This window comes from Pipistrellus hanaki (genome assembly GCF_964339955.1).
Source record: "Pipistrellus hanaki genome assembly, chromosome: 7".
Classification (NCBI taxonomy): Eukaryota; Metazoa; Chordata; class Mammalia; order Chiroptera; family Vespertilionidae; genus Pipistrellus; species Pipistrellus hanaki.
This window is the reverse complement of record NC_140509.1, coordinates 22,757,907-22,784,164: the sequence shown is the minus strand read 5'-3', so window position 1 is coordinate 22,784,164 and position 26,258 is coordinate 22,757,907. Positions and strand designations below refer to the sequence as shown.

At 41.1% G+C, this 26,258-nt stretch overlaps 1 protein-coding gene across 8 annotated transcripts in view; it reads left to right on the top strand.

Moving 5' to 3' along the window:
- DST (dystonin) overlaps window positions 1-26,258 on the top strand; it is a 414,275-nt gene that overhangs the window by 145,092 nt on the left and 242,925 nt on the right. For all 8 annotated transcript variants that reach the window (XM_084889121.1, XM_084889116.1, XM_084889120.1 and 5 more), the window contains one exon: window positions 25,552-25,613. In XM_084889121.1, coding sequence (XP_084745247.1) covers window positions 25,552-25,613 — 62 coding nt within the window. The remainder of the gene's footprint in view (window positions 1-25,551; window positions 25,614-26,258) is intronic.

The following is a 26,258-nucleotide window of genomic DNA, read 5'->3' as shown; positions in this document are numbered from 1 at the left end:
GTGTGTGTGTGTGTGTGTGTGTGTGTGTGTGTGTGTGTGTTTGAGGGGACGGGAAGAAACCAATGATCTATTTAGATGGTTTGTTTCCAGTGTGTATGAGGAGGTAGAAACCCAGTTGTCCACTAATTAAAAAAATATAAAGATGATATGATTAGGATGTGAAACTTATAGATTCTATAAGGATTCGCTTTGCTTAGTTATTATAGATGAGAAGAAGGGCAGGTGGAAAGAGGGCTTCACTTGGTCTAGATAGCGTGGGGTCTGGGGAGTGGCTGTGATTTGAGAGGTTTTAGGGCCTGTTCAGTTGCATTCACGCAGGGCATTAGGAACTCGGTTTTTCAGGCTGCAGTTTCTTTGCTGTGTCAGCATCTTTATTGTCTGGGCTCAGAAACCTTTGAGTGCACCAATCCAGCAGGGAATGGGCAGCATGCAAGGTACAAAAGGATTGAACTGTATTAGAGGTTTATGATATCTATATATAGAAAAGCCTAAGTGACCAGCTGACTGGCCAGTAGCTCTGACACATACTGACCACCAGGGGGCAGATGCTCAACACAAGAATGAAGCCACAGGCATGGAAACATGGAACAGAGTGATGAATCTCAGAGGGAAGGGGAATAGGGAAGGGTGGGAAGAGATTAACCAAAGATCTTATATATGCATACTAGAGGCTCAGTGCACAGATTCATACACCAGTGGGGTCCCTCAGCCTGGCCTGTGGGTATCTGGCCAAAATCTCTTTCTGACATCCCCTGAGGGGTCCGGATTGCAAGAGGGCACAGGCCAGTCTGAGGGGCCCCACCAGTGCATGAATCCATGCATCAGGCCTCTAGTTCACTAATAATTTTGAATGATAAAAACATATCAACAGCTGATAATATAACATAAATGACAGCTACAAAGTCATTATAGTAGTTACAAAATTAGTTTCTTGAGCTAGACGTTGTTACTGTTTGTGTTTGATGATTTAAAGAAATTTTGGGCACATAAATATTAAAAAAAATTTCTACAGAGACCCACAATAACAGTGGCTTTAAAATGATCGTTTTTATGTCCACTAAGGTGGCAGTGACAGGTGGGGAGTCAGGACTGAATGCAGCTCAGTTCCATGAGTTCAGCCAGGGCTGGGGTGATGTTCTGGGTCATGGACTGTGGTGGTTTTAGAACAGTTGATGATTTAAAAAAAAAAAAATGGATACATAAACTTTTATTTTTCTGCTTTTCGCATTAAAAAGTCAGAGTCTTTGTCTTCTCTCCTTAAGTATAGTGGGGCACCTGGCTCACCTGTAACCAGAAGAATGTGGAGGTAGTGACGCTACCTGACTTCCAAGGTCAGGTCTGGAAAATGATGCAGCTTCCGCCTTGCTCTCCCGGGCCTTGCTTTTGGAATTCTGAATCCCTGCCCTGAGGTCACCATCCAGTCAGGCCACAGGTAGAGGTCCCCTGTGGCTGATCTGGCTGGCTCCCCGAATGAGACATATGAGTGAAGGTACCTTTAAGGGATCCCAACCTCCACCGGTCAAACCATCTTGTTGAGTTTTATCTATTTTTTTAAAGTCTATTTTATTGATTTTTTTTTTTTTTTTTTTTTTTTTTTTTTTACAGAGAGGAAGGGAGAGGGATAGAGAGTTAGAAACATCGATGGGAGAGAAACATCGATCAGCTGCCTCCTGCACATCTCCTGCTAGGAATGTGCCCGCAACCAAGGTACATGCCCTTGATCGGAATCGAACCTGGGACCCTTCAGTCCACAGGCTGACACTCTATCCACTGAGCCAAACCTGTTAGGGCTAGCTGTTGAGTTTTACCAGCTGAGGCCTACACATCTTAGAATAAGGTGCATTCCCCCTTCTGCAGATTTGCATTTCTGACCGACAGAATTTATAACAATGTAATTGCTTTACAGGCTCAGTTTTGGGGTGATTTGTTCATAGCAATAGTAACCAGAACAGGGACCCAGGTTCCTTCTGTGATACTTCTTTGCCATCTTCAGCTGTTCCCCCTCACATGGTTCTTAGATGTTGGGCTACCTCATCTGTATCCCAGGCATCTGGACTGAAGAAGTACAGAAAAAAACACACACAAAAAAAAAAAAACAACACAAAAAAACACTGTCTTTCTCTTTAAGGACACTCCTAAGCAAGTAGCACATTCATTTCTGTTCACATCTCATTGGCCAGAACTTAGCCAGAACATGGCCACAGCTAGCTGAAGGAAGACTGGGTACTGTGGATTTATTTTATTTTATATTTTTAATAATTTTATTTCAGAGAGGAAGGGAGATGAAGAGATAGAAATATCAATAATGAGAGAGAATCATTGATCAGCTGCCTCCTGTATGCCCCCCATTGGGGATCGAGCCCCCAACCTGGGCATATGCCGTTGGCCAGAGTAGAACCTAGAACCCTTTAGTCCGCAGGCCGATGCTCTATCCACTGAGTCAAACCGGCTAAGGCTGTGTACTTATTCCTGGTGACTATGCATCTGGCTAAAAACTAGGAAATCTAAAGAAAAAATCGGGGCCCTTGCTGGTTTTGCCGAGTGGTTAGTCAGCCCGCAGAATGAAGTGTCGTGGGTTCGATTCCCAGTCAAAGGCACATAGCTCTGTTGCAGGGTTGATCCCTGACCCAGATCGAGGTGAGAGTGGGAGGCAACCAATCGATGTGTCTCCCAATTGATGATTAGTCCTCTCTCTCCCTCTCTCTCTCTCTGTCTCTTTCTCCCTGTCCTCCCTTCCACTCTTTTTAAAAACAAGTCAATGGAAAAAAATTGGGGAAGTTATATTTTTTTTAGAGAAAAGAATGCATGGATATAGGGAAAGTTATAATTTGTGCTACAGGTGTTTGGCCTGATTATACTAAATTCTTTTCTTTGTAGTTTGTAAATGGTATCTATTTTTCTCCTAGGAAAATTTTCATTTCATAGACCTCCCAGGAGCAGGTTTGCTGGACAACACTGTATTTTGAATCCATTAATAATAATCCTGTTTTGCAAATTAAAACAAGGCATCAGTGACTTAAAAGAGAATTAAGTTTACTTCTCTCTTGTGTAAAAGAAGTCCAGCAGGAGGCAGTCAAGGGCTGGCTAAGAATGGCTGTACCAATCCTGGGTGCGCACCAGCACCAGCAGCAACCCAGGCTCTTGTTGTCTTGTTCCTGCAGCCTTAAGGTGCTGCCTTGTGGTCCAAGATGCTTGAACTTGATCCGTTGGGTGGGCTTCCAGCCAATAGAAAGGAAGAAAGATGGAAGAAGGAATAAGAAGCACACCAGGTGTCTTTCTTTTTTTTTTTTTTTTTTTTTTTTTTTTAAATAATATATTTTTATTGATTTTAGAGATGAAGGCGAGGGAGAGAGAGAGAAACAGTGCTGAGAGATAATCATTGACTATCTCCTGCATGCCCCCTATTGGGGATCAACCCGGGCATGTGCTTGGACTGGGACTAGAACTGCTGGTTCATAGGCTGATGCTCAACCACTGAGCCACCCCAGCCGGGCACACCAGGTGTCTTTCATAGAAAATTCCTGGAAATTGCCTTGTGACACTTCTGCTTTCGTTTCATTGACCAGAACATTTTCGTTTCTCATGCCTGCGGGGGAAGTGTAGTGTTGAGATCTGGGTTTCTATAATACCGCGTGAATCATCAGGAAGCTCTGCTACCACACACTGTCAATTCAGAAAGGACTCTATGGTTTGCCAGAACTTGGACCACATTATATATATATATGTTGTAACGCGGACAGAAAATGGTTAGAAAACGCAAAGCGAGTTTACAAATGTTTTGGTTTACATTTGCGTTCGCACAAGACTTTCAGCTGGTCGCTCCGAGTTGTTACAAACACTTGTTTGTGGGACATCTGATGTTTACTGGCAGGCCGCACATGGCCGTGCACACAGGCTGTCACTGTTCCAGCCTCAGCGCTCAAAGCCTTTTCTGGAAAAGAGCAACCCCGTTTCTGGTATATATATATATAATGGGCCATCTGTCATCGTCTCTCAGCAGTCAGCGTTGCATTGTGTGAGGTTTTGCTTTTCTAAAAGTATGCTTCTTTCTTATTTTTATTTTTTGCTCCCTGGAAAGATTCCCCTCCCCCCTTTTGCTTTAGAATTGACATAGTCTGAATGAAGATTTGTAGCCATTTCTGGTGCAAGGTTGAACTAGTTGTGAGGCATTGATTCATCCCCAGACCACGTGCAGTTGCGATAGAGCTTTTGTCTTGCTCATACCTCTCTTGGGAAAGTACCACGACCCTTTGTTATTCTCCGGATCAAGCAAATGTTCTGCCCTGTGTAGTAGGGTTGAAAGATATAATTCACTATGAAACTTGGGGAAAATGCAAGGAAAATATGTTCTTTCATTTCCTAGCTTCTCTGGTTGTCTGTGTGATTTCCACCTTCTGATAGTAATGTGCTCAAGTGGAGTGTGTTTTGAAGATTAGTCTGTTGCGGTCACTTGAGCAGTCTGTTGTTCTAACTCACCTGGATAAAATGCTTGTTTCTTTCTATTTTCTTTCTCCCTCCCTCCCTTCCTCCCTCCCTCCCTCCCTCCCTCCCTCCCTCCCTCCCTCCCTCCCTCCCTCCCTTCCTTCCTTCCTTCCTGCAATATATTTTATTGATTTTTTTACAGAGAGGAAGAGAGAGGGATAGAGAGTTGGAAACATCGATAAGAGAGAAACTTCGATCAGCTGCCTCCTGCACACCCCCACTGGGGATGTGCCTGCATCCAAGGTACATGCCCTTGACCAGAATCGTACCTGGGCCCTTTTGGTCCCCAGGCCAAAGCTCTATCCACTGAGCCAAATCAGTTTCAGCAAAATGCTTGTTTCTTGTGCACAGCCTTGCTCTCTTTCTCTCTGTGCCTGTAGAGGGAGACATTGGTGTGGCGTCTGCAACCATGCCCTTCTGGGGAAGTAAGGTGCTTCCACCCACCAGTGTCTTTATCTTCCTTTTCACCTCTGCCTCCCGGGTGATGCCCTTTTTCTGCCCAGTACTTGGCACTCTGTTAGCCACTGAGTCCCAAGTCAGCAACCTGTGAACTTGGGGCCCCCTCTTGTGGTTCAGGCCACAACCTTCACTTGCTTGACTTCACCTGGATCTCGCTGGAGCCACAAGCCCCCCGTGCGGTCTGGCTGGGATGCTCAATTGTCCTGGACCATGTGATCGGCCCTGCGGCCCTTGCTACAAGAACCCTTCTTTCTGCCAGGATGGCCCCTCTGGCCAGGGCCCCAGCTGGAGTCACAGGCACCTCTGTGTCTAGGCCATACCAAGTAGAGCCAAGGATAGCCTCCTTCTGGTGGTGGGGGTGGTGGGGGAAGGAACAGATAGGAAGTTGGTCTGAGAGGCCCCTTCTCTCTTCCACATCACTCCTCACAGAATACACCTCCCACTGTCAGGACCAAAGCCTGGACAGGGGCCTCTTTCCTCCCACAATATACTTGTTTCATGTGCCACATCCCCTGTGTCACATGCTCCCTATAGCCCTGTGACTCTGCTGTCATAGCTGGGAGGGCTGTCTTTTCTACTCTGAGGAAGAATTCTGCGGGCTACATCAGGTCCCTGAATAAAAGGAGGCAGGGAATGGGGAAAGGAATAAAGCAACTTATCTTTTTAAAAAATAAATTTTATTGATTTTTTACAGAGAGGAAGAGAGAGGGATAGAGAGTTAGAAACATCGATGTGAGAGACATCATCCATCAGCTGCCTCTTGCACACCCCCTACGGGGATGTGCCCACAACCAAGGTACATGCCCTTGACCGGAATTAAACCTGGGACCTTTCAGTCCGCAGGCCGATGCTCTATCCACTGAGCCAAACCGGTTCCGGCCTTATCTTTAATTAAGATAGTAGGATGGCTAGCAAAGCTATAGTCTTGTTGACTAATCCAATTTTGCAAGTCAGAAGGGATTAACCATCTTTTTGTAGCACTTCTGTCATCTCTTTTTTAAGTCTCATGAACACTATGCTAAAAGGCAAAGTAAAACGTATGAATAATTCTCAAAATAATTGCCTTATTACACTTGCTTTTAAGATGTGGCAACATTTCAGTCTTCTTAAACTTTACATCATTTAACTCATTCTCTTTGCAAGAATATGAGGCCTTGCAATCTGAAGACCTGTGCTCAAGGCCTGGCTACCAGCTAGATGATGGGGAGCAAATCACTCTCAGTTAATGGTGCATCAGTTGTTTCATTTTTAAATGTGAGTAGGAATCTAACTCCCAAAGCATATGTGAGTATAAAGTGGGGCGGTTAGTGAAAGCAGTCTGCCGGTGCTGGAGTGTTGTTTGGTGTTATTAATATTACGGTTCCCAGCCCACATCATGCTTTCATCTTTGTGCACTCCTGCTGGTGTTCCCTCTGCTCGGAGTGTACAGCTCCTCCGCATGCCACCGGTCTGTCGTGGTATCAGGATTACACGGGGCATGCTGCCCTTAGCTCCTGTCCCACAGGTGGTCAATAGGCCTCTCATTGTGTGACACATATCTTACTATTGTTTCCTCTGTGAGATTTGAAATGCTTTGGTAGAAGAAGCTATATTTTATAGTAGAATGGATCTCAATACCAGATATCAAGCTGTATTACAAAGCCATTGTTCTCAAAACTGCCAGGTACTGGCACACGAACAGACATATAGACCAATGGAATAGAATAGAGAACCCAGAAATCGACCCAAACCACTATGCTCAAATAATATTTGACAAAAGAGCCAAGAGCATATAATGGAGTCAAGACAGTCTCTTCAATAAATGGTGTTGGGAAAATTGGACAGATACAAAAAAAAAAAAAAAAAAAAAAATGAAATTAGACCACCAACTTACACCATACACAAAAATAAACTCAAAATGGATAAAGGACTTAAACATAAGATGGGAAACCATAATAATATTAGAGAAATCCACAGGCAGCAAAATCTTTCCATATAGCTCCTAGGGCAATGGAAACTAAAGAGAAAATAAACAAATGGGACTACATCAAAATAAAAAGCTTCTATACAGCAAAAGAAACCATCAACAAAACAACAAGAAAGCCCACTGCATGGGAAAACATATTTGCCAATGTTATCACCCATAAGGGTTTAATCTCTAATATTTACAGGGAACTCATACAACCTAACAAAAGGAAGATAAACAACCCAATCAAAAAGTGGGCAACGGACCTAAATAGGTACTGTATTTTTGAAAGAAGACATAAGGAAGACCAAGAGACATATGAAAACATGCTCAAAATTACTAATCATCTGAGAGATGCAAATCAAAACAACAATGAGGTACCATCTCACACCTGTCAGAATGGCTATAAACAACAAATCCACAAACGACAAGTGCTGGCGAGGATGCGGAGAAAAAGGAACCCTCATGCACTGCTGGTGGGAATGTAGACTGGTGCAGCCACTGTGGAGAACAGTATGGAGTTTCCTCAAAAAACTAAAAATGGAACTCCCATTTGATCCAGTGATCCCACTTCTAAGAATATATCCCAAGAAACTAGAAACACCAATCAGAAAGGATATATGCATCCCTATGTTCATAATAGCACAATTCACCATAGCTAAGATTTGGAAACAGACTAAATGCCCATCAGCAGATAAGTGGATTAAAAACCTGTGGTACATCTACACAATGGAATACTATGCTGCCATAAAAAAGAAGGAATTCTTACCATTTGCAACAGCTTGGATGGAAGTGGAGAGCATTATGCTGAGTGAAATAAGCCAGTCAGAGAAAGATAAATATCACATGATCTCACTCATTTATGGAATATAATGAACAACATAAACTGATGAACGAAAACAGATCTAGAAACAGAGAAGCATCGATCAGACCGTCAAACCTCAGAGGGAAAGTAGGGGAGGGTGAGGGTTAGGGGGGAGATATCAACCAAAGGACGTGTATGCATGCATATAAGCCAAGCCAATAGACATAGACACCGGGGGGGTCGGGTGGGGTGGTGGGGGTCAGGGCATGAGTTTGGAAGGAGGTGGAGCAATAGGGGGATAAAGATATTATACAAATGTAATATCTTAAATAAAATAAAGTAAAAAGATATATTTTGTATACTTATATAATATCCCATAATATCCCTGTATTATATGCTTGTTTTAACTAGTCCTCTTCACTTATTTTATATTTCATATTTGGGAGGGTATTTTCTATAATTCTGGGGCACATTTTGGAGCTGAAAAGAGTTGGCATTAGTTAATATTACTACAAGGCAGTGAAATAGAAAAATAATCCAGTTACATTTACTTCATAATCCTCTTATCTGATCCCTTTATGATTGTGAAAAGTACCTAATCTCCAAATAAGTCTAACTAGCTGAAGTTATTCAGAACTTACGAGATAAGAAACATATGTTTTAATTTAAATACTGTATTCATATGTAGTTATGACTGTTGAAAGTATTTTTAGGTTTTAGAAATTTGTCTTCGAGCTTTGAAGTCATCTCTTTCATCACACCAAAGATTTCTGGCTCAAACGAATTTTTTACAGTTGGTTTGTTTGAATCCAGATCTAATATATGTGAGACTTGGTGTTGGTGGCCATGTTTACATGTGTAGTTATTTCTTCAGTTACTGTAATTAAGCCAGCTCAAATTTCACACTTATGCAGCTAATAAATATTTATTCTCAATGCCTGAGGTTCCTCATCTGTAAATTAAGAATAATGACAGGCCTCCCCTGAGAAGATATGAAATGCTGGGTGAGGGCCTGGCATACAGTAAATGCTATCTACTTACATGTCAAGCATTGTACTTACTACATCAGAACACATGAATATTTTAAGCATTTTAAAAGCTTCTTTGTCAGTATTGACAAATTCCCATAAGGTTATATCAGTGGAGTCTTCCCTCAGCACTCCTAGGGTGCCTGTTTTTACCACAGAATTAGCTATTAGCCAAACTTCCTCATATGCTTCTGTTGTTATTGGCACATCATCATTTATGTTTTTCTTCTTTGCTCTGTTAGTCTTGATTTTTATTATATAATTTACTCCGTAGTAAAAGTATGGGAACAACCACAAAATACATTGACTATACTTTTTTAATATAGTTTTTCTCTTTTTAGGGGCTAGAATATGACATGCTACCTATAAATACAGATAATAGGAGGAGGCAGGAATTTGAAAGTTTGAAACTACTCTTCTAATAGTAGTCAGTAAAAGTGCATAGAATATTTAAAAAATGCCTGAAAAGATATCTGAGGAGAGTATCCACTTCTCCAAAAATTTGCCTTTGGTTTTCAAGGAAAAATAAAAGTGGGAAATGGCGGGGGTGGGGGGGGGGGTGGGGGGAGGAACATATGTACTACTATTTGTAATACTTTAAACAATAAAATAAAATAAAATAAAAAGTAGGCAAAGCAAGAGTCCTATAGAAAGTCAAGGTGAGGAAAAGACCAGCCCACTATGTTACTCATGGGTAGCTTAGGGAAAAGCTTTTCTCCTCTGACTTCTGTCAGAGCTATTTTTTCTCCTGTCTGTGTTATGTTGTGGGCAAGTTTTTGTTGGGAAAATGTGCCCTTGGTTAAAACAAGTTTGAAGATCTTTTCCCTGCCAGAGAAATTAAGCCTCAGGGAGAAGTCTCCTGGCAACCAAACACTAGGATGTGTGTCTTTCCATTTGCTCATCAAGTGCTCATGGGTGCGGCTGCAGGCAGTGGGTGCAGTGGTGATGGTGGTGGTGGTGGTGGTGGTGGTGATGGTGATCTGGTAGTGGTGGTGATGGTGTTGTAGTGGTAGTGGTGATGGTGTTGGTTTTGGTGATGGTGGTGGTGATGGTGGTTTTGGTGGTGGTGGTGGTAGTGGTGGTGGTGGTTTTTAAAAAAATATATATTGTATTGATTTTTTACAGAGTGGAAGAGAGAGGGATAGAGAGCTAGAAACATTGATGAGAGAGAAACATCCACCAGCTGCCTCCTGCATACCCTTTACCGGGGATGTGCCTGCAACCAATGTACATGCCCTTGAACGGAATTGAACCCAGGACCCTTGAGTCTGTGGGCTGATGCTCTATCCACTGAGCCAAACTGGTTTCAGCGATACGGTGATTTTGATCTTGGTGGTGATGGTGATGTTGTGGTGGTGGTAGCGATGGTGGTGGTGGTTTCGGTAGTGGTGGTGATGGTGGTGGTGGTGATGGTGATGGTGGTGGTGGTGATGGTGGTGGCAGAGCCTTTCTGGTAGTGGATTTGGGTCACTTGGTGTGTGGCTTCTGAAGCCCACTAGGGCATGCAGGGTAACCTGGTAGCTAGCAGTTGCCCTACAAACTGTAAACTAATTTACATTTTAAAAGTTTAGGTGAGAGGCAGTCTTATTATGAAATGAGCCCAGGTTGAATTTTTTCCAGTGGTTCAGAGGAGCTGCCTTTGGTGTTCCCCACCCCTTTCTCTCTGCTGCTGACTCACTCCGTGACTGGCCTGTTGTGCTATAGGAGTTGAAAGTGTTGTGCTTGTGAATCGAATCACCTTGTAATTTCCAATGACTAGAGAAGTGTAGCCAAACAACCTGAAAAAGTACTCTCAAACTCTTGGTCAAAATAAAAGAGACCACAACTGTATGAAAGGAGTTACTAAGAATTCGGTGGTACCTCGAGTCTATTAGAATAAAAAGAATTCTAGGTCACTTTTCTTCACGAAAAAGGAAATTGGTTAGGTGAATTTTGGACCAGGTGTAAAGGCATATGTGGCTCTGCTCCTTGGACCACAGTGACAAATTCATGGTACCAGTCAGTACTTATCCATAAAGACTCTGATTATATTCAGGGTAAATGGTATTAGGACATTCCATTGTACAGTAACATAGAGTCTAGTTCCAGAGAGAGGAGAGAACTCCCAAGTCTTGTTTTTGTCATTGTATTGTCACCTTGGGCAGAATGAAGAATTTATCTGTACCTTTTTCTAATCTACAATATAGAAAACATTTATGCAGTTTATTTAGTAAATGGTTTATTTCCTCAATAGATGAGGATTTTTCTTTTTCTGGAATTGATAGGGCAAGAAATGAAAGCACCTCTTTTTCCCATGTTCCTTCCTAAGTTCCTTGATTTTGGTGAATATGTGGTTACAATGAAAAGGGTATTAGAAACCTGGGTTAAACACTAGCTCTGTGGCCCCCTTGCTTAGAGAAATCTTGGTCCAGATTAAGTTCTTTTAAATGTGTTTATTTACTTTTAATCAGTAAAATGAGGACACTGATGTGTAAATACAGTTGTAGAATTATTGGGAGATTATGCAGAATTCAGAGTGCATACCACGGCAACTTTGATATGACTTTGACATTCATTGTAGGTGCTCAGTGCATATTTTCTCCTTGAATTAAAGTGAGTAGGAAGCCAAGAATATCTGTTGAGGGCCTGCTGTAGCATATTTATACTATATAATCTAATGTTTATAATAATTCTAGGTTGTAGGTACCTAGTATGGTATGTGAAGATGGTGACTCTATTTTACAGATGAGGAAACTTGAGTTTCATGGGAGCAATCATTTTTCCAAGCTGAAATTGCTGGCTAGAGTTGCTGCCAGGATTTGGACCTGTGTCTGTATAGATTTCTTGTCCTGCTGACTCTTCTGTCTGTTCTCTATCCCTGTCATAGGCTACCTCCCGTAACCTGCCAAATCAGTCAGATCGTGAACTATGTCAGCTATTTAAAGTGTGATGGTACCTAATTCTTGATGAACATATGTGGGCATATAGTATCTAAATAGGACGTTGGTTGGGATAGGAAATAACATAAAGGTAAGAGGAAATCTGATTCTTGCGGAAACCAGTAAGCCCTAAAATTTCAAAGAAACCTGAGGAATTATGTACATTCACTAGAATTTGTTTCTAGTATATCTGAGTTGCTGGAGATTTTTGAAAGTATTTTGGATTAATTTGAATTTTAAAATGCATGGTTTAGACTTTAAACCTAAAATTATTGAAGGTATTCATAACAGACTATCTCATATATAAACAATGTGGAATATATGTTTATTTCATTTGTTTTCATCCATTTATGTAGTATCTGATCACATTGGGATATATTGTTTTTAAAAATACATATTTTTATTGATTTCAGAAAGGAAGGGAGAGGGAGAGAGCGATAGAAACATCAGTGATGAGAGAGAATCATTGATCGACTTCCTACTGCACACCCCACACTGGGGACTCAGGCTTCAACTTGGACATGTGCCCTGATGGGGAATGGATCTATGACCTCCTGGTCAGAGGTCCACACTCAACCGCTGAGCCACACTGACTGGGCAACATTGGGTTATATTCTTAAACAGACCTCTGATACTGGAAAGAAAGACTAAGATTGGAAACGTTGCTTTAAAAATAATTTTTATTTTTCGATTACAATTGTTGTAGAAGATAACATTAGTTTCAGGTGTACAATCCAATGATTAGACATTTATATAATTTACAAAGTGATCACCCTGATAAATCTAGTACCCATCTGACATGTATAGTCATTACAGTTATTACAATTATTTACTATATTTCCTATGCTTGCATTTCCCTGACTGTCCTGTAGCTACCAATTTGTATTTCTTACCCCTCACCCACCCCACCACCTCCCTCCCATGTGGCAGCTGTGATGTGCTCTGTATCAGTGAGACTATTTTTGCTCTGGTTGCTTATTTTGTTCTTATAGATTTCACATATAAGGAAAATCATAAGATTGAAAACTTTAAAAAACTCTAATTTTTTAAGTTAGTACAACACAGATAAAGGAATTGCAGAAAAGGTCTGTAACAGTGACTCAGAATAGCAGCAGGTAGATCAGGTGCAGTACTTACATGTTCTGGCAGCGTACCTGTACTCGGAAGGTTCTTTATGTTCACATGCTTTGAGGATGCTTCCGTAGAGAAAATAGCTTAAAAGAAGTTTTAGGATTTTTTTATTTATTTGATTCTTGACCAGTCGTGAGAAACAGATACCAGTATATTCCTCTTCTGAGCAGAACCCAGTACCTCTTTGTTCCCCGCCACCGATGCTGCTGATGGGCAGCCACACAGCCCCTGTGCTGACAGTACAGTGTGGGATCTGGTCATTCCCTGAGGGAGGCGGGATGGCCATGGGGAGCAGGGAGACAAAAAAGCATCTGTGGGGAGAGATTTATGGCATCTATTGTTCTACACCCGAGGGCTGCATGCCTTATTTATTTGGCCCATGTTAGCCTTTGAGTTTGACATACTTACGCCATCTATGCCTCAGCTTACTGAGCACATTCTATCCTCGAGCTGTTTCTGGACTCCTGATGGTCAAGGGTAAAACCAGACTATGGTTTGTTCGGTGACAAACGCTTCAAGCAGGAGATTTCAGAATACGTTCTGTTACTGATTCTCCTCCCAGAGACTTTCTACACTCTACAGCCTCGTCCTTTTGTATCCCAGCCTGGGCAACCGTCACCAGGTGTGCCTCCCCCTCTCCTCCCAACCTCCAGCTCTAACATCTCTCTCTTCCCCCTCCTCCCACACGTCTCCTCTACCCTCTGCCTTCCCTTCTGCAGCCAGCAACCTAAGAGTGGGGATTCTCTGTTCTGTGTCTTAGTTTCCCCCCTGTATCTTCTAAAGAGTACCCGAGTTTTGAATACATAAAAGAATTTGCAACATTTTTATTCTCACAGTTACTAGTAATAGTAATCCACTGTGTGTGTGTGTGTGTGTGTGTGTATGTGTGTGTTTGGGGGGGGGGTGGGGGGGAGAACGGGACACTTTCTTCCACTCTCCTAGGCTCTTCCAGGAGAAAATGGCCAAACTAATTACACAATGGGCATATAGGATCCTGACTTACACAGAGAGTCAGAGACCCCCACCTACATGAGAGGTCCAGAGACAGAAAGGCAAAATGAGGTAGAGAGGACATTGTGGGTTCAGGATGAGGGCGAGGCACTTTGGGGCTTCAGAGGGGAGGGCGGCTATTTTCAGGATGATGAGAAGAGCAGATGGTCAGCAGCTAGGAGTTTTCTCTGTCCTGTGGATAGGACATAAAAAGTTATTTCTGGGAATAACTCTTTTTATGGGCAGGGCTCCTGATTTAGATTCTTTAAGGGAGAGGTAAGAGTTTCTAATGAGCCCGCAGTGTCTCAGTTGCCTTCGGCTTAAAATAATTCACAGGCCAACGGGACACATCTCCGGGAGGTTTTTTCTTGAAGCCCTTCAACACCAATGCATCTTCTTCGTAAAAGATTCAAACAGCCTGGAGAGATGCAGAATGAAATACCAGATACATCATACCGATCTCCTCTCCTTCTAGCTTCCACTCTCTTATGATGAAACCGTTCTTCCTCCATTTGTTGTGCATCCTTTATGTATACTTACTGTTTTTGTACTTTTTTGCTTAACTGTATATCTTAGAATCTTTTTCATGGAGGATGGGTGAGCTATAATTTATTCATCTAGCATCCTATTGACTGACATTTCAATGGTTTCAAATATTTTGCTACAGTAAACATCCTTGTCTGCTAATCAAATGTATGTAGATATTGCCTGCAAGCAGAATTGTTGATTCAGAAAATATATGCATTTTAATTTCTAATGAATCTGCTAATTTGCCCTCAGAAAAGCTTTTGACATTGCACACACACACACCAGTATTGTATGCTTACGTCATTTGTAACCGAGGAGGAGCTGTCTTTTTTTTCCTTATGGATTAATTGAAATTATTAATCTATTTTGGATATTGTGTATATATGGCAGGCATTTTCTTTCAGTCAGTTTTCTTTTAAAAAATATTTTTTAAACATATTTTATTGATTTTTTACAGAGAGGAAAAGAGAGGGATAGAGAGTTAGAAAACATCGATGAGACAGAATCATAGATCAGCTGCCTCCCGCACACCCCCTACTAGGGATGTGCCCACAACCAAGGTACATGCCCTTGACTGGAATCGAACCCGGGACCCTTAGTCTGCAGGCCGACTCTCTACTGAGCCAAACCGGTTTTGGCCAGTCAGTTGTTTTCTTAAACTTCATTTACAGTATTTGCTATTACATCAGTTCCTTATCAAACATGTCACCCTTTATATTTTCAGTTTCTTTTGGGTTCTATAACGTGTTTTGAAATAATCTCCCTACCCAGCCCCTTTAAAAACATAGTCTCCTATATATATTTTTTTCTAATGGTTTTATTTGTTTCTAAAAATATCTCATTTCTAATATTGCATAACTTTCTCATGTTACTGCAGGTAGTATAAATCTGTAGATTTTATTGTAACTTTATGTCTGAGATGCATTGTGAGTTCCATGGTCATCTTTCTTGGCAGAAGGATTAAGGGTTTCTGAAATTGTAAAGACCTTCTTTATGAAGATTATAGTTTACATTTGTCAGTGTCTCCTTTTTAAATGTGAATTTTAACCATACTTAGTATTCAGCATAAAAGCTGCAGATTGATTATACTCTGATCAAGGAAGGACTAGCAGAAATCAATGACAATTTCATTTAAATTCAAATCCTAACAAGTAATAGTTACACAAAAGAAGAAGCTAAAAACAAACAAACAAAAAAAAACCCCCACACATCAAGATTGGGAATTTAAAGTGATAAGGCCAGTAATGAGAAAGGGACAGCCTTTTCTTTTTAAAACCTTTTTACCCTGTCAGCTCTTGTAGAACAGGAAGGGTTCAGTTTAAGAATTGAACGTCCTCTCAGGAAGAATTGAACCTTGAACATGAAAGAAGGATGCCTCTCTCAACCAAACTTTTGTATTGTGCAATAGCACAGGAATCTGCTGTTGCCAAAACAGTGACAGTGTAGGCAGAGCAATACTCATTACTGGGGGATCAGCTATAGGCTTTGCAGTAATATCTAGGCTAAGAAATTGCTGGGAAGTCACATTGGTATACTTTGACCTATGGAGTCTGAAAATGGTTTGCAAACTTTTTTTTTTTTTTTTTTTTTTTTTTTTTTTTTACAGTCAACATCCTTGTAAGCTAAGCAAATATATGTAAATATTTCCTGCAAATATTTAATGGCATGACCATAATGGAATTTTCTTCAAAATCTTTTTTTTTTTTTTTTTTTTTAACAAAACAGAAAGGGAGGAGGAGGAGGAGGTCATAGCTAAGGCTCAGAGCAATGAACTATGATCCTCTAGGTCTGTAGTTCCACAGAGGTGGGTCATTCAGACCAGAGTTGAATTAACTGGAAAATGAGCATCAGTTGTAGCTCTGTACTCATAGGGATAAACCGTAATGATGTTTATACGGGAATATTGGTAAGATTTTTCAACTAGATTTTTTTTTTTTTTTTAACCTCTCATTTCATGTACAATCTCCACTCCCCAGTGGTATTTGCTGAGGCTGCTGTGGGTGAGGGTCATGTCAGACAGGAAGGGAGTTGTTACTGTAGGATAAGGGGCAGAGCCCCTAGGTGAGGGGTGAGTTGACTTGGGCAGGGGCAGGGGCAGGGGCAGGGGCAGGGGCAGGCAGTGGTGCGGTCCAGCAGAAAGCATCTATTCTTACCCTGCTCCCTGGTAACCAGCTACACATTGTCTATCACTTTCAGGAGTGTTTTTTTTCTGCCAATCCCAACTATTTCACCCAGCCAGTTTTCTTTCTTCTGTAACAACGGAAATTTTGTAGCTTTTCAAACCTTTGCGGCTTTTCCTGCATTTGTACCACAATGCTATTTCTGGGCAATGGTGGGGAGTTGACCAGATTCCCTTCTTCACTTTCCCCACGTTATTTTTTTCCACACAACTCCAACACCCAATACTTCATATTTTCCCCTCCCTCCCTCCCTTCTTCCCTCCCTCCCTCCCTTCTTTCTTCCCTCCCCCCCTTTCTTCCGCCTTCCCTCCCTCCCTTCTTCCCTCCCTCCCTCCCATCTTTTCTTAGAGCCTTTTGCAATGTATGTTTTTTAGTCATTTAAAATTCACATCTGACACTTATTAATAACAACATAGAAATCTTATGCTCCGCCTACTGTTAGTAGAGCATTATGGTTCCCCTTCTTCCACCCTTTAGAATCACCGATCTGCAGAATTGAAATTCCACCTTTTGTGTATCCTCACCCTTGAAAATGCTGCCAAACTTCTTTCCTTTCTGTCAGACCTCGTTTTTAAAAAGTTAGCATTTTGTTTTCCAAGTATGAAATGATAATATTGAACATGCTTTTGCAAACTGTGTACATTCTCTCTCCACCTCTTGCCTTGATTAGAAGGTTAAACCTCTAAAGTGCCTCGGTTTCTTTTTCTGTAAATGGGCATAATCTCCTAGGGTTGTTGGGAGGATGATGCAGTCTCTGTCTATAGCTGAATAATACCTGGCACATAGGAAGTGCCCCCTAAATATTCGCTATCCTAATATATATATAAAGAGCCAGGTGCTATCACGACTGAACGGACAACTGGTCACCATGAAGTGCATGGAGCACCTCGTGGTCCCCACCCCCCCAAGACCCCAAGCTGCTCGCCATTGGGGAGGGGGTGTGTGGCGGCAGGCAGGACTGGGACTGTTGAGCAGCGGTGGCAGTGGGCTGCTTTGCAGGGTGGCAGCGAGTTTCCAGGAGCAGTCAGGGGGCGGGGGAGTTTTGTGGAGCATGGTGAAGTGGTTGGAGCCTTGTGGAGCAGTCAATGGGCTGCAAGCATCATGGAGGATCCCGGGGTGGGGAGCTTCACGTAGCATAGCAGGGTGGCATAGGGCAGTGATGGAGGCCTGGCTAGGCCTAGGGACCCTAACCGCACACAATTTTCTGTGCGTTGGACCTCTAGTTAATATTATAAACTTCTTCGATTGAAATAGGTGGATTTAAGCTTTTCTGTAGTGGAGGCAAGGGCTCTAAAACAAAAACTATTAGAAAGAGAAAGGAAGTGAAGGGGTACTGACTAAGCAGATACATACTTTTAACTTCTCAGCAGAAGTTGATATATATTTTTTTCTTTTATAATATACTAGAGGCCCAGTGCACAAATTTTGAGAGGGATCCCTCAGCCCGGCCTGCATCCTCTTGCAATCCAGGACCCTTCAGGGGATGTCTGACTGCCTGTTTAGGCCTGATCCCCCTAATTGCTTGCCTGCCTGCCTGATCACCCCTAAACACTGACCTGCCTTCCTGATGTACCCTAACCACTTGCCTGCCTGCCTGATCACCCCTAACTGCTCACCTGCCTGCTTCTTGCCTGCTTGCTTGATTACCCCTAACCGCCTCTGCCTGCCTGCCTCATCACTCTTAACAACTCGTCTGCCTGCCTGATCACACCTAACCACTCGCCTGCCTGCCTGGTCGCCCCTAACCTCTTACCTGCTTATTTGATTGCTCCTAACCACTCTGCCTGCCTGCCTGATCTCCCCAAACTGCCTCTGCCTTGGCCCCTACTGCCACGGCTTTGTCCGGAAGGTCGTTTGGCTGTCCAGTCTAATTAGCATATTATGCTTTTATTATTATAGATTTACAATTAAGTTAGCAGTCATATATGAATGCTTCAAAACATATTTGCAGTGATTAATCTACCCTGTTTCCCCGAAAATAAGACAGTGTCTTATATTATTTTTTTCTCCCAAAGTTGCGCTAGGTCTTATTTTCAGGGGATGTCTTATCTTTCCATGCGCTAGGTCTTATTTTCGGGGAAACACGGTAGCAGTGTCTTTTCCCTTGGCGTGATGGAATTTGCTGGTTTTCTATTGCTGAAAATAAATAGTGATTTTTTTGTGTGTGATGTTTGTTATTTTGGAGTTACTGTTTGTACAGTTTCTATTTAGGCAGGTCTATTTGTCTTATGTTTCACACAAACATAGGAGTGTTGGAGATACTTTGTCTGTTGCTTCTTTGGAATAAGGGTTCTCATTTTAAACATTTTTTTCATTCCTTCCTGCTCAGAAGTGAAGTCCTTACAAGTTAGAGACTCCTTGTTTTCCCTACATTATTAGATTAGGGGTTCCAATGTTTGATGACAGAGAACAGAAGTGGGCTTTGGAAATCAGTTTTAAGATCCCACTTAGGCCGTGGAATCTTAGGCTAGATGCGTAATCTCTTGAAACCTTGGTTTTTACATCTTTAAGATGAAGATGTCCCATCCTGCCAAAACCGGTTTGGCTCAGTGGATAGAGCGTCGGCCTGTGGACTGAAAGGTCCCGGGTTCGATTCCGGTCAAGGGCTTGTACCTTGGTTGCGGGCACGTCCTCAGTAGGGGGTGTGCAGGAGGCAGCTGGTCGATGTTTCTCTCTCATCGATGTTTCTAACTCTCTATCCCTCTCTCTTCCTCTCTGTAAAAAATCAATAAAATATATTTTAAAAAACTTAAAAAAAAAGAAAAGATGTACCATCCAGCTCAAAGAAGTATTGAGATTCAAGTGACAGTGCAGGATGTCCCCCCAAAATGTATACACACTTACTTTACGTGATTAAAAGAAACACCAATTGAGTTATCAGCTGTTAAAGTATGTATACTTTTTTGGGGGAGGGGACACCTGTGTATGTGAAGTATACGTCAAGGAATACTTGGTAGTGGTCTTCCCCTGAAGGCTATGTGTTTGGATTTTAAATTGATTATAAAAGTTTGGATTATAAACTTTCCAAATCACCGCCTAGCTGGCAGATTAGGAATTGTTAAACAAGCCAGGCTGGCTGCTGTTTTTGTTCCAGGGGAATTCTGCCTGGGGTGTTAGAAGAGAGAATGGGATGAGCTGGTTCAGCAGAGAAATCTAACTTATAACCTATTAGTGTTTTGCCTCATTGCCAAGAAAGTTAGAGAACCAAAACTCTCTTTTTAAGGGACTTGGTATGAATGTCGTCTTTAAGATTAAAAGGAGAAGCTAATTTAGTTTCTTTTTAGTAACCCTGCATGTGTCCCCTACCCCAAAAGGAGGGAGGCTGGCTTTGCTAGTGTTTGTTTAAAAGGGGGAGTCGACAAGTTTTCAGCTGGCAAGTGGGAGTGTCTAGCCGTGTTTTCCTTTCTGCATAGATAGTTAACAGGACTCGGACACGTCGGAGTTTGTCCGGAGAGAGGGTAGGGACCTGTTGGACCAATTCCTTGCAGAATGATGGGGCAGCTCATGAGACATGACCAAGACTGGAACGCAAAGCTGGTGGGGCTGATGTGCTGTATCGGTCAGTAGTCTCCCTTGCAATGTCACTTGCATGTTTTCAGCTCCCAGGAAGGACAGCCAGCCGCGCTGTCAGTCTTGGTTTGCGTGGTGCGACATCAGCAGGCTGTGGAGCACCTTTCAGAAACCTGAACAGTCTCCTGAGAGAGAATTTCCCTTCCTCTTGTGGTACATAGCATATGCCTTTAAATAATCTCAATTCTATGCCTTTAAATAATCTCAGTGCTATGCCTTTAAGTAATCTCAATGCTATGTATGTGATGTGATACTAAGGATTAGATTTTACTGAAAACCAATTGGTGTAAGTTGTAAAATAACTAATGCTCTTTTTGTACGTCTATTTTCCTCAAACTCTCTTATTGCATTCTGTGTTATTACATATTTTCAGCCACATTATACTATATTTTCATTTGAAACCTAGTCTGTAAATGAAATAATTTTCCAGCAGAGGAATGTTTTAAAACTTTATCCAGAAAAGTAACTGGGTAGTCTATAAAACCAGTTGAGTTGGTTTAAACCTCAGGAATAATTTCCCCTTTTTGTTGTCATAGCAACATTGCCGTCAATATAAACCTCAGCGTTAGACATCCCTCACTGAGATGAAATAAAGAACCATTATGAGGCTGGTAATTGGGAAATTAGATGGTGCAACCTGGAATACTCCCTTTTGGAAGAATGCATATGGAAAGTGGTAAATCACAGTCTCCCCAGACTAAAACTTATTCCCTGACTGTAAGTTGCTTTCCTGAAGAAAGTTGATGCCCTCAAAGTCCACATTAACTCGTTCCTCATTGTGGTAGCATTTTGGGAGCTTAGTGTTAAAGAGCTTCCCTTGGTATACTTGAATGGGACCGATCAAGGTTTCCCATGTTTAAAAAGAGAAGATTTGGATTGTTACTGTTAGAAAACAGTATCAGAATTTACGAATTATGTGTACAATTTGTTAGCTTTAGTTTTGGTACCTTACTCATGAACTTGAGTTGTAGATCATAATCCTAAAATAATATATTAGTATTAACCTGTCAAATATTTAGCACCCATCTAACATTTTAAGCATACCTTTGAGCTTCTGTCAATAACCACCACAGGCAAAACCTCAGTGATCAAAGTAACCTCTAGAGTTAATTATTTAAGTGAATGTCTCAGCCAGTACTTGGAGGTAAAGTATTTGATTAAATCAGCTTTCTTGATATACCTCATGGGTAAGAAATTAATGAATAAATGATTGGTCTTTAGAACATATGTTTTACTTCTTCATGTTCCTTAAGACATAGGACCAGTTTTAATTTATTTTTATGTGTTTTTTTTTAACTAATCACAATTAATGAACTTTATTTGGATTTCAATTAAACAAGTGAACTGTTGAAAAAATTTAAATAATTGGGATAATGTGAATACTTGCTTGGGTTATTGATAATAATGAAGAATTATTATTAAATTTATTGATGGGGACCAGTTTTTAATAATTTAGAAAAAAGAAATAGATTTTATTAACTTATATACCAAGAGGACAAGATTTTATATAATACACAAACAACATGTTAAATTTCACGGGAAGAAAACATTGTCAGAATAAATAAATAAACTTGATGTGGAAGCTTTCTATTCTTTACTTATAAGGATTTAAAATTAATTTTATATTTTAATGTTTTTTCTTGATTATTTTACATTAGGATCCTAGAGTATTATTGTGTGGGGATAATATGGATATTGCCTAGGAAGTAATCTTTATTTTGTCCACTCTGTTTTCTTTGTGCTAGAGGCTTAGAAATGCTGAAAATGTGATATGAGTAGTAAACTTTGGCACAGAAGTCCCATTGTTTGCATTTACTTGTCCAAAGTTCACATCACACAGCAGGGCCACATTCCTCAGCACCAGTCTGTGATTGAGATTGAGGTGTGTTCAGCACTGCCATTGGAAGGATGACAGTATCTTGGGGTAATGGAAGCAACTCTGGAGGGAATCTCAATGCTTGGGTTCTAACTAGAGCTCTTTCAATCTCAAATTATTAAACCAGGATTTTGTTTTTTGTTTTTCTTTTTTTATTGGAGAGAGGGGGAGAGAGAGAGAGAGAGAGAGAGGGAGAGAGAGGAGAGAGAGAGAGGGAGAGAGGAGAGGGGGGGGAGAGACAGAGAGAGAGAGAGAGACAGAGACAGAGAGACAGAGAGAAAGATCTATCCGTTGCCTCCCACATGTATCCCTACTGGGGATCAAACACACAACCGGGGTATTTGCCCTGACTGGGATCAAACCTACCACCTCCTTTGTACAGGAACCAACTGAGCCACACTGGCCAGGGCCAGCCAGGGTTTCTTTCTGATGGAGAACGCTGCACGTGGTCAGCTACTCTACTTCCTTTCCTGTAAGCCCCAGCTGACTGCCTGGACAGGGTTGGTCTTTCTCTCATTTGTGCCTGGTTGCATGGTGAGTGCCACAGTCTTTGTGCCGTTAGCATGCTTACCACACTGCCTTCTTGTCAGGTGCCCTCTCGGTGATGAGCTGCAGAGAGCAAGGGCCTGTGCCCTTTCTGTCTAGTCATGTGTCTCCGTACCTCTGTGGCCCTGGGCTCATCGGAGGACTTGATAGGTGCTGGAATGGATGACTGGGTAAACGAGGGAAGTATAGAATCTGCGTTGTGTCAGTAAAGAGGACTAGGAGATTGCTTCCCTTTGTTCTTGCCCTAGATACTAATGAATACTTTATTTTTATTCTGAATGCATTAGCAATAGCAAGGCTGAAAGACACTTAAGTCACCATATTTTGCTTTAAGAGATACAGTGGTGTATCTACTGTATGTTATACAAATGATTACACATTGTTATTTTGGTTCGGATTGTTCTTTTTGAAACATAATTCACGTTGTGATATTTATTTGTTGAGTGCATAAAAACATTATAATATCTACTATGGGATAGACAAAATGAATGAGGTATAGATGATGCCCCAAAGGGGCCAACAGATGATTAATACATATTTTGTGGATGGTAATGTTGGGTATTAATTATTAATATTATTGTTCTTGGCAGAGTTGTTACAAGCAAAGTGTCTGGGGATTTTACATTGGGAATCAGGGAAATTTAACAATTTTAGCATACATTCTGGGCATTTATATTCAGATCCAGCAAGCCTCTGTCTTCTAGGTCTGCTTTCTGCAAACTCTTCTCCAGTTTTTTCACACCCAGTGTTAATTAAGTCAAAAAGTAAACTAGATGTTTGGGGCACTGAGAATGGACAGGCCAAAGGATAGGATATGCTTATGTGTCTTTAATGTTGTTTCTCCCTGGAAACAGAAAGGGTTTGAAGGTGGTACTTTGGAGAATAACTGCTTATGAAATACAAGCTAGGTTATTTGATCCCTTTTCCTGCCCTTTCATGTTGGTATTAAAGTGTAGGAGAACTCTGAGTAATATGCCATCATTGAATAGCTTGGCAGAAAATTGAATCTGAACAAACCATTGAATTGCTTTACTAAAATTTATTTAACCATTTTCTTATCACTGAACACATTATTTTTTGCAGAGCTTTTCTTTTGCTATTGTAAACACTAGGATTTATATTCTTATAGATACATTTTGTACACAACCAAGTTTTAGAAGTAGACTTACAGGTCAAGAGTGTATATATTTTTAAGGCTTTTGATATTTAGTCGCAAATTGCTCTAGAGCAGGGATGTCCAGTAGAAATTTCTGTGATGCGGGAACATCCTATGTCTGTACTGTCCAATATCTTAGGCCAATTTTGGTGTAAACTTAAATAGCCAAATGTGACTAGTGGTTATAGTATTGAGTAGTATCTAAAAGATTTAAACCAAATTACTTTTCCACTAGTGATATATATGTGTGTGTCTATTCCCTGTTTGCTTGTCAACATCAATATTTTTTAAATTAAAATCTTGACAATTATATAGGTTAGAAAGCTTGATTTGTGTTATTTTATATTACTACTATTCGTTGCTAGAGAGGTTGAGTACCTGTAGGCATTAATTTTTTTTCAATGGATTACATATGTCTGTGTTAAGAAGTTCATTTTTTAATTTCTTTTTTTGGTATTAATATCAGTAACCTTTGTCTTACCGATATATTTCCCAACTGATTTATTTTTATATTTAAATTATTGTAAAGTACATACATATACTTTTAATAAATAGGACAAACGCTTTAAAGAAATTTTAGTTTCATTAAATAGCTTAAGAAGGTTCATGGATAAAGAATGAGAAGGAGACCTAACCAGTTTGGCTCAATGGATAGAGCGTTGGCCTGTGGACTGAAAGATCCCAGGTTCAATTCTGGTCAGGGCTATGTGCCTTGGTTGTGGGCACATCCCCAGTAGAAGGTGTGCAGGAGGCAGCTGATCGATGTTTCTCTCTCGTCGATGTTTCTAGCTCTCTGTTCCTCTCCCCTTCTCTCTGTAAAAAAAAAAAACAATTAAAAAAAATATATGAATGAGAAGGAAAAGAGACGAAGAGAGCCCTAGGGAAAGGACCAAGAATGTCTGGACTGTGGTGAGAGAGGAAAGACCACCAATGAAAGAGAGAGGTGTCCCCAGACGCAGAGAGGAGGAAGGAAGGAAACAAGAAAGTAGGGGATTGCCTCCTTGGATACAGGGAGGAAGAAAGTAGTGTAGCGCTGAATGTTCACTTAGACGTTGGAAGAGTAAGATTCTCTTTTGAAATACTAGCTTGATGAACCAGAACATTCCAATACGCTTTGTCTTTCAATCATCAGAAGCTGTCTCTCATGGTCTGTGCATCCTAGCTGTAGCAACCACAGTGCAGTATTCCTCTCTGTAGGAAGGACCTAGGTGGGGTGTATTTTTTTTTTTTTTAAACAGACATTTCAAAATGGGGCATCTAGGAGAGAAGCAGTATGGTTAGTAATTAAACCAGAGGACCAGAATGTAAGTCCTGTCTTTTATTACAATTTAAACCATTGGCTCAGTGGATAGAGCGTCGGCCTGCGGACTGAAAGGTCCCAGGTTCGATTCTGGTCAAGGGCATATACCTTGGTTGCGGGCACATCTGCAGTAGGGGGTGTGCAGGAGGCAGCTGATCGATGATTCTCTCTCATCATTTCTTTTAACTTCTCTGAGTCTTGGTTTCCTTTTCTGAAAATGGCAATGGAACTGCCTACCCCTTATGAATGTGAAGACTCAGTGGGATTTAACACGTGGTAAAACACTTTGGGCAATTCAGTGCAAGGACTTACCTGAAGGTGTAAAGCTTAAATTGGATATCTTGGTAGTGGTGGTGGTGGTGGTGACTGGGGCTTATGCTGCAGAGTGCAGAGGACATTTGTTTAAAGGAGTAATGTTGGTCATTGCAGCTCTGGGAAGAGACCAGTCTGATAGAACATAGCTCTTTAACACTTCCTTACAAACAGCCTACAGTTGCCAGAATTCAACAACAAAATTCAAATGCACTAAACAGTTCTTTTTTGAAATATCTTATTTTTGTTTCTGTGCTTGATCACAATTAAAGTCTATTCATGGATTTTACCAACCTTGTTTTATGTCTTTTCCCCCCCTTTGCAGATGAACGGGACAAAGTACAAAAGAAAACGTTTACAAAATGGATAAATCAGCATCTCATGAAGGTCAGTTTCTGTTTCTTTTACATCGTGGAATTGTTTTGCATGCTTTACTGTGCAGTAACTGATTGGACAGCCCCGAATCACAGCCTAACAGTTTAGATTCTAGAGCAGGTCACATGCATTCAGGCATCTGTAATTATTCGGTGTGGAGCCTGTGGGTGATGATGGAGGTGTACCCAGTGATCACAGTGCATTCTGTGGCATTAGGATAACCTATTACTGGACTCTAAGAAAATCTCAGATGCTTAAGAAATACCTCAATATTTATATGTTAGGGCATGGGAAAGCTACAATTCTCAGTAAGATTTCTCCCCCTCTCCACCAAGATTCAAACCACGTGGTGGCATCAGATTTATGTGGATGCCAGAGGGTTCGATGAGAATGAAGGTGTACTATCGAGACAGAAGTCCAGACTCATTTTATATCTTGTACTTAATATGACCCAGAATTTGGTACTTGGGTACATACGTTTCTCTGTCTGTGAAGCAGTTCATAATTGCAGTTCTTAACATAATATTCATTTGTGTGCTGTGGCTCATATGATATAAGCTCTCCAGAAAAATACACAAAATTTGCGTACAATTTCATGGAGCTCTTGGCCCCCACTGCAGCGCTTCTGTGAGTCTCAGCTGAAGAATGCAGAGGACT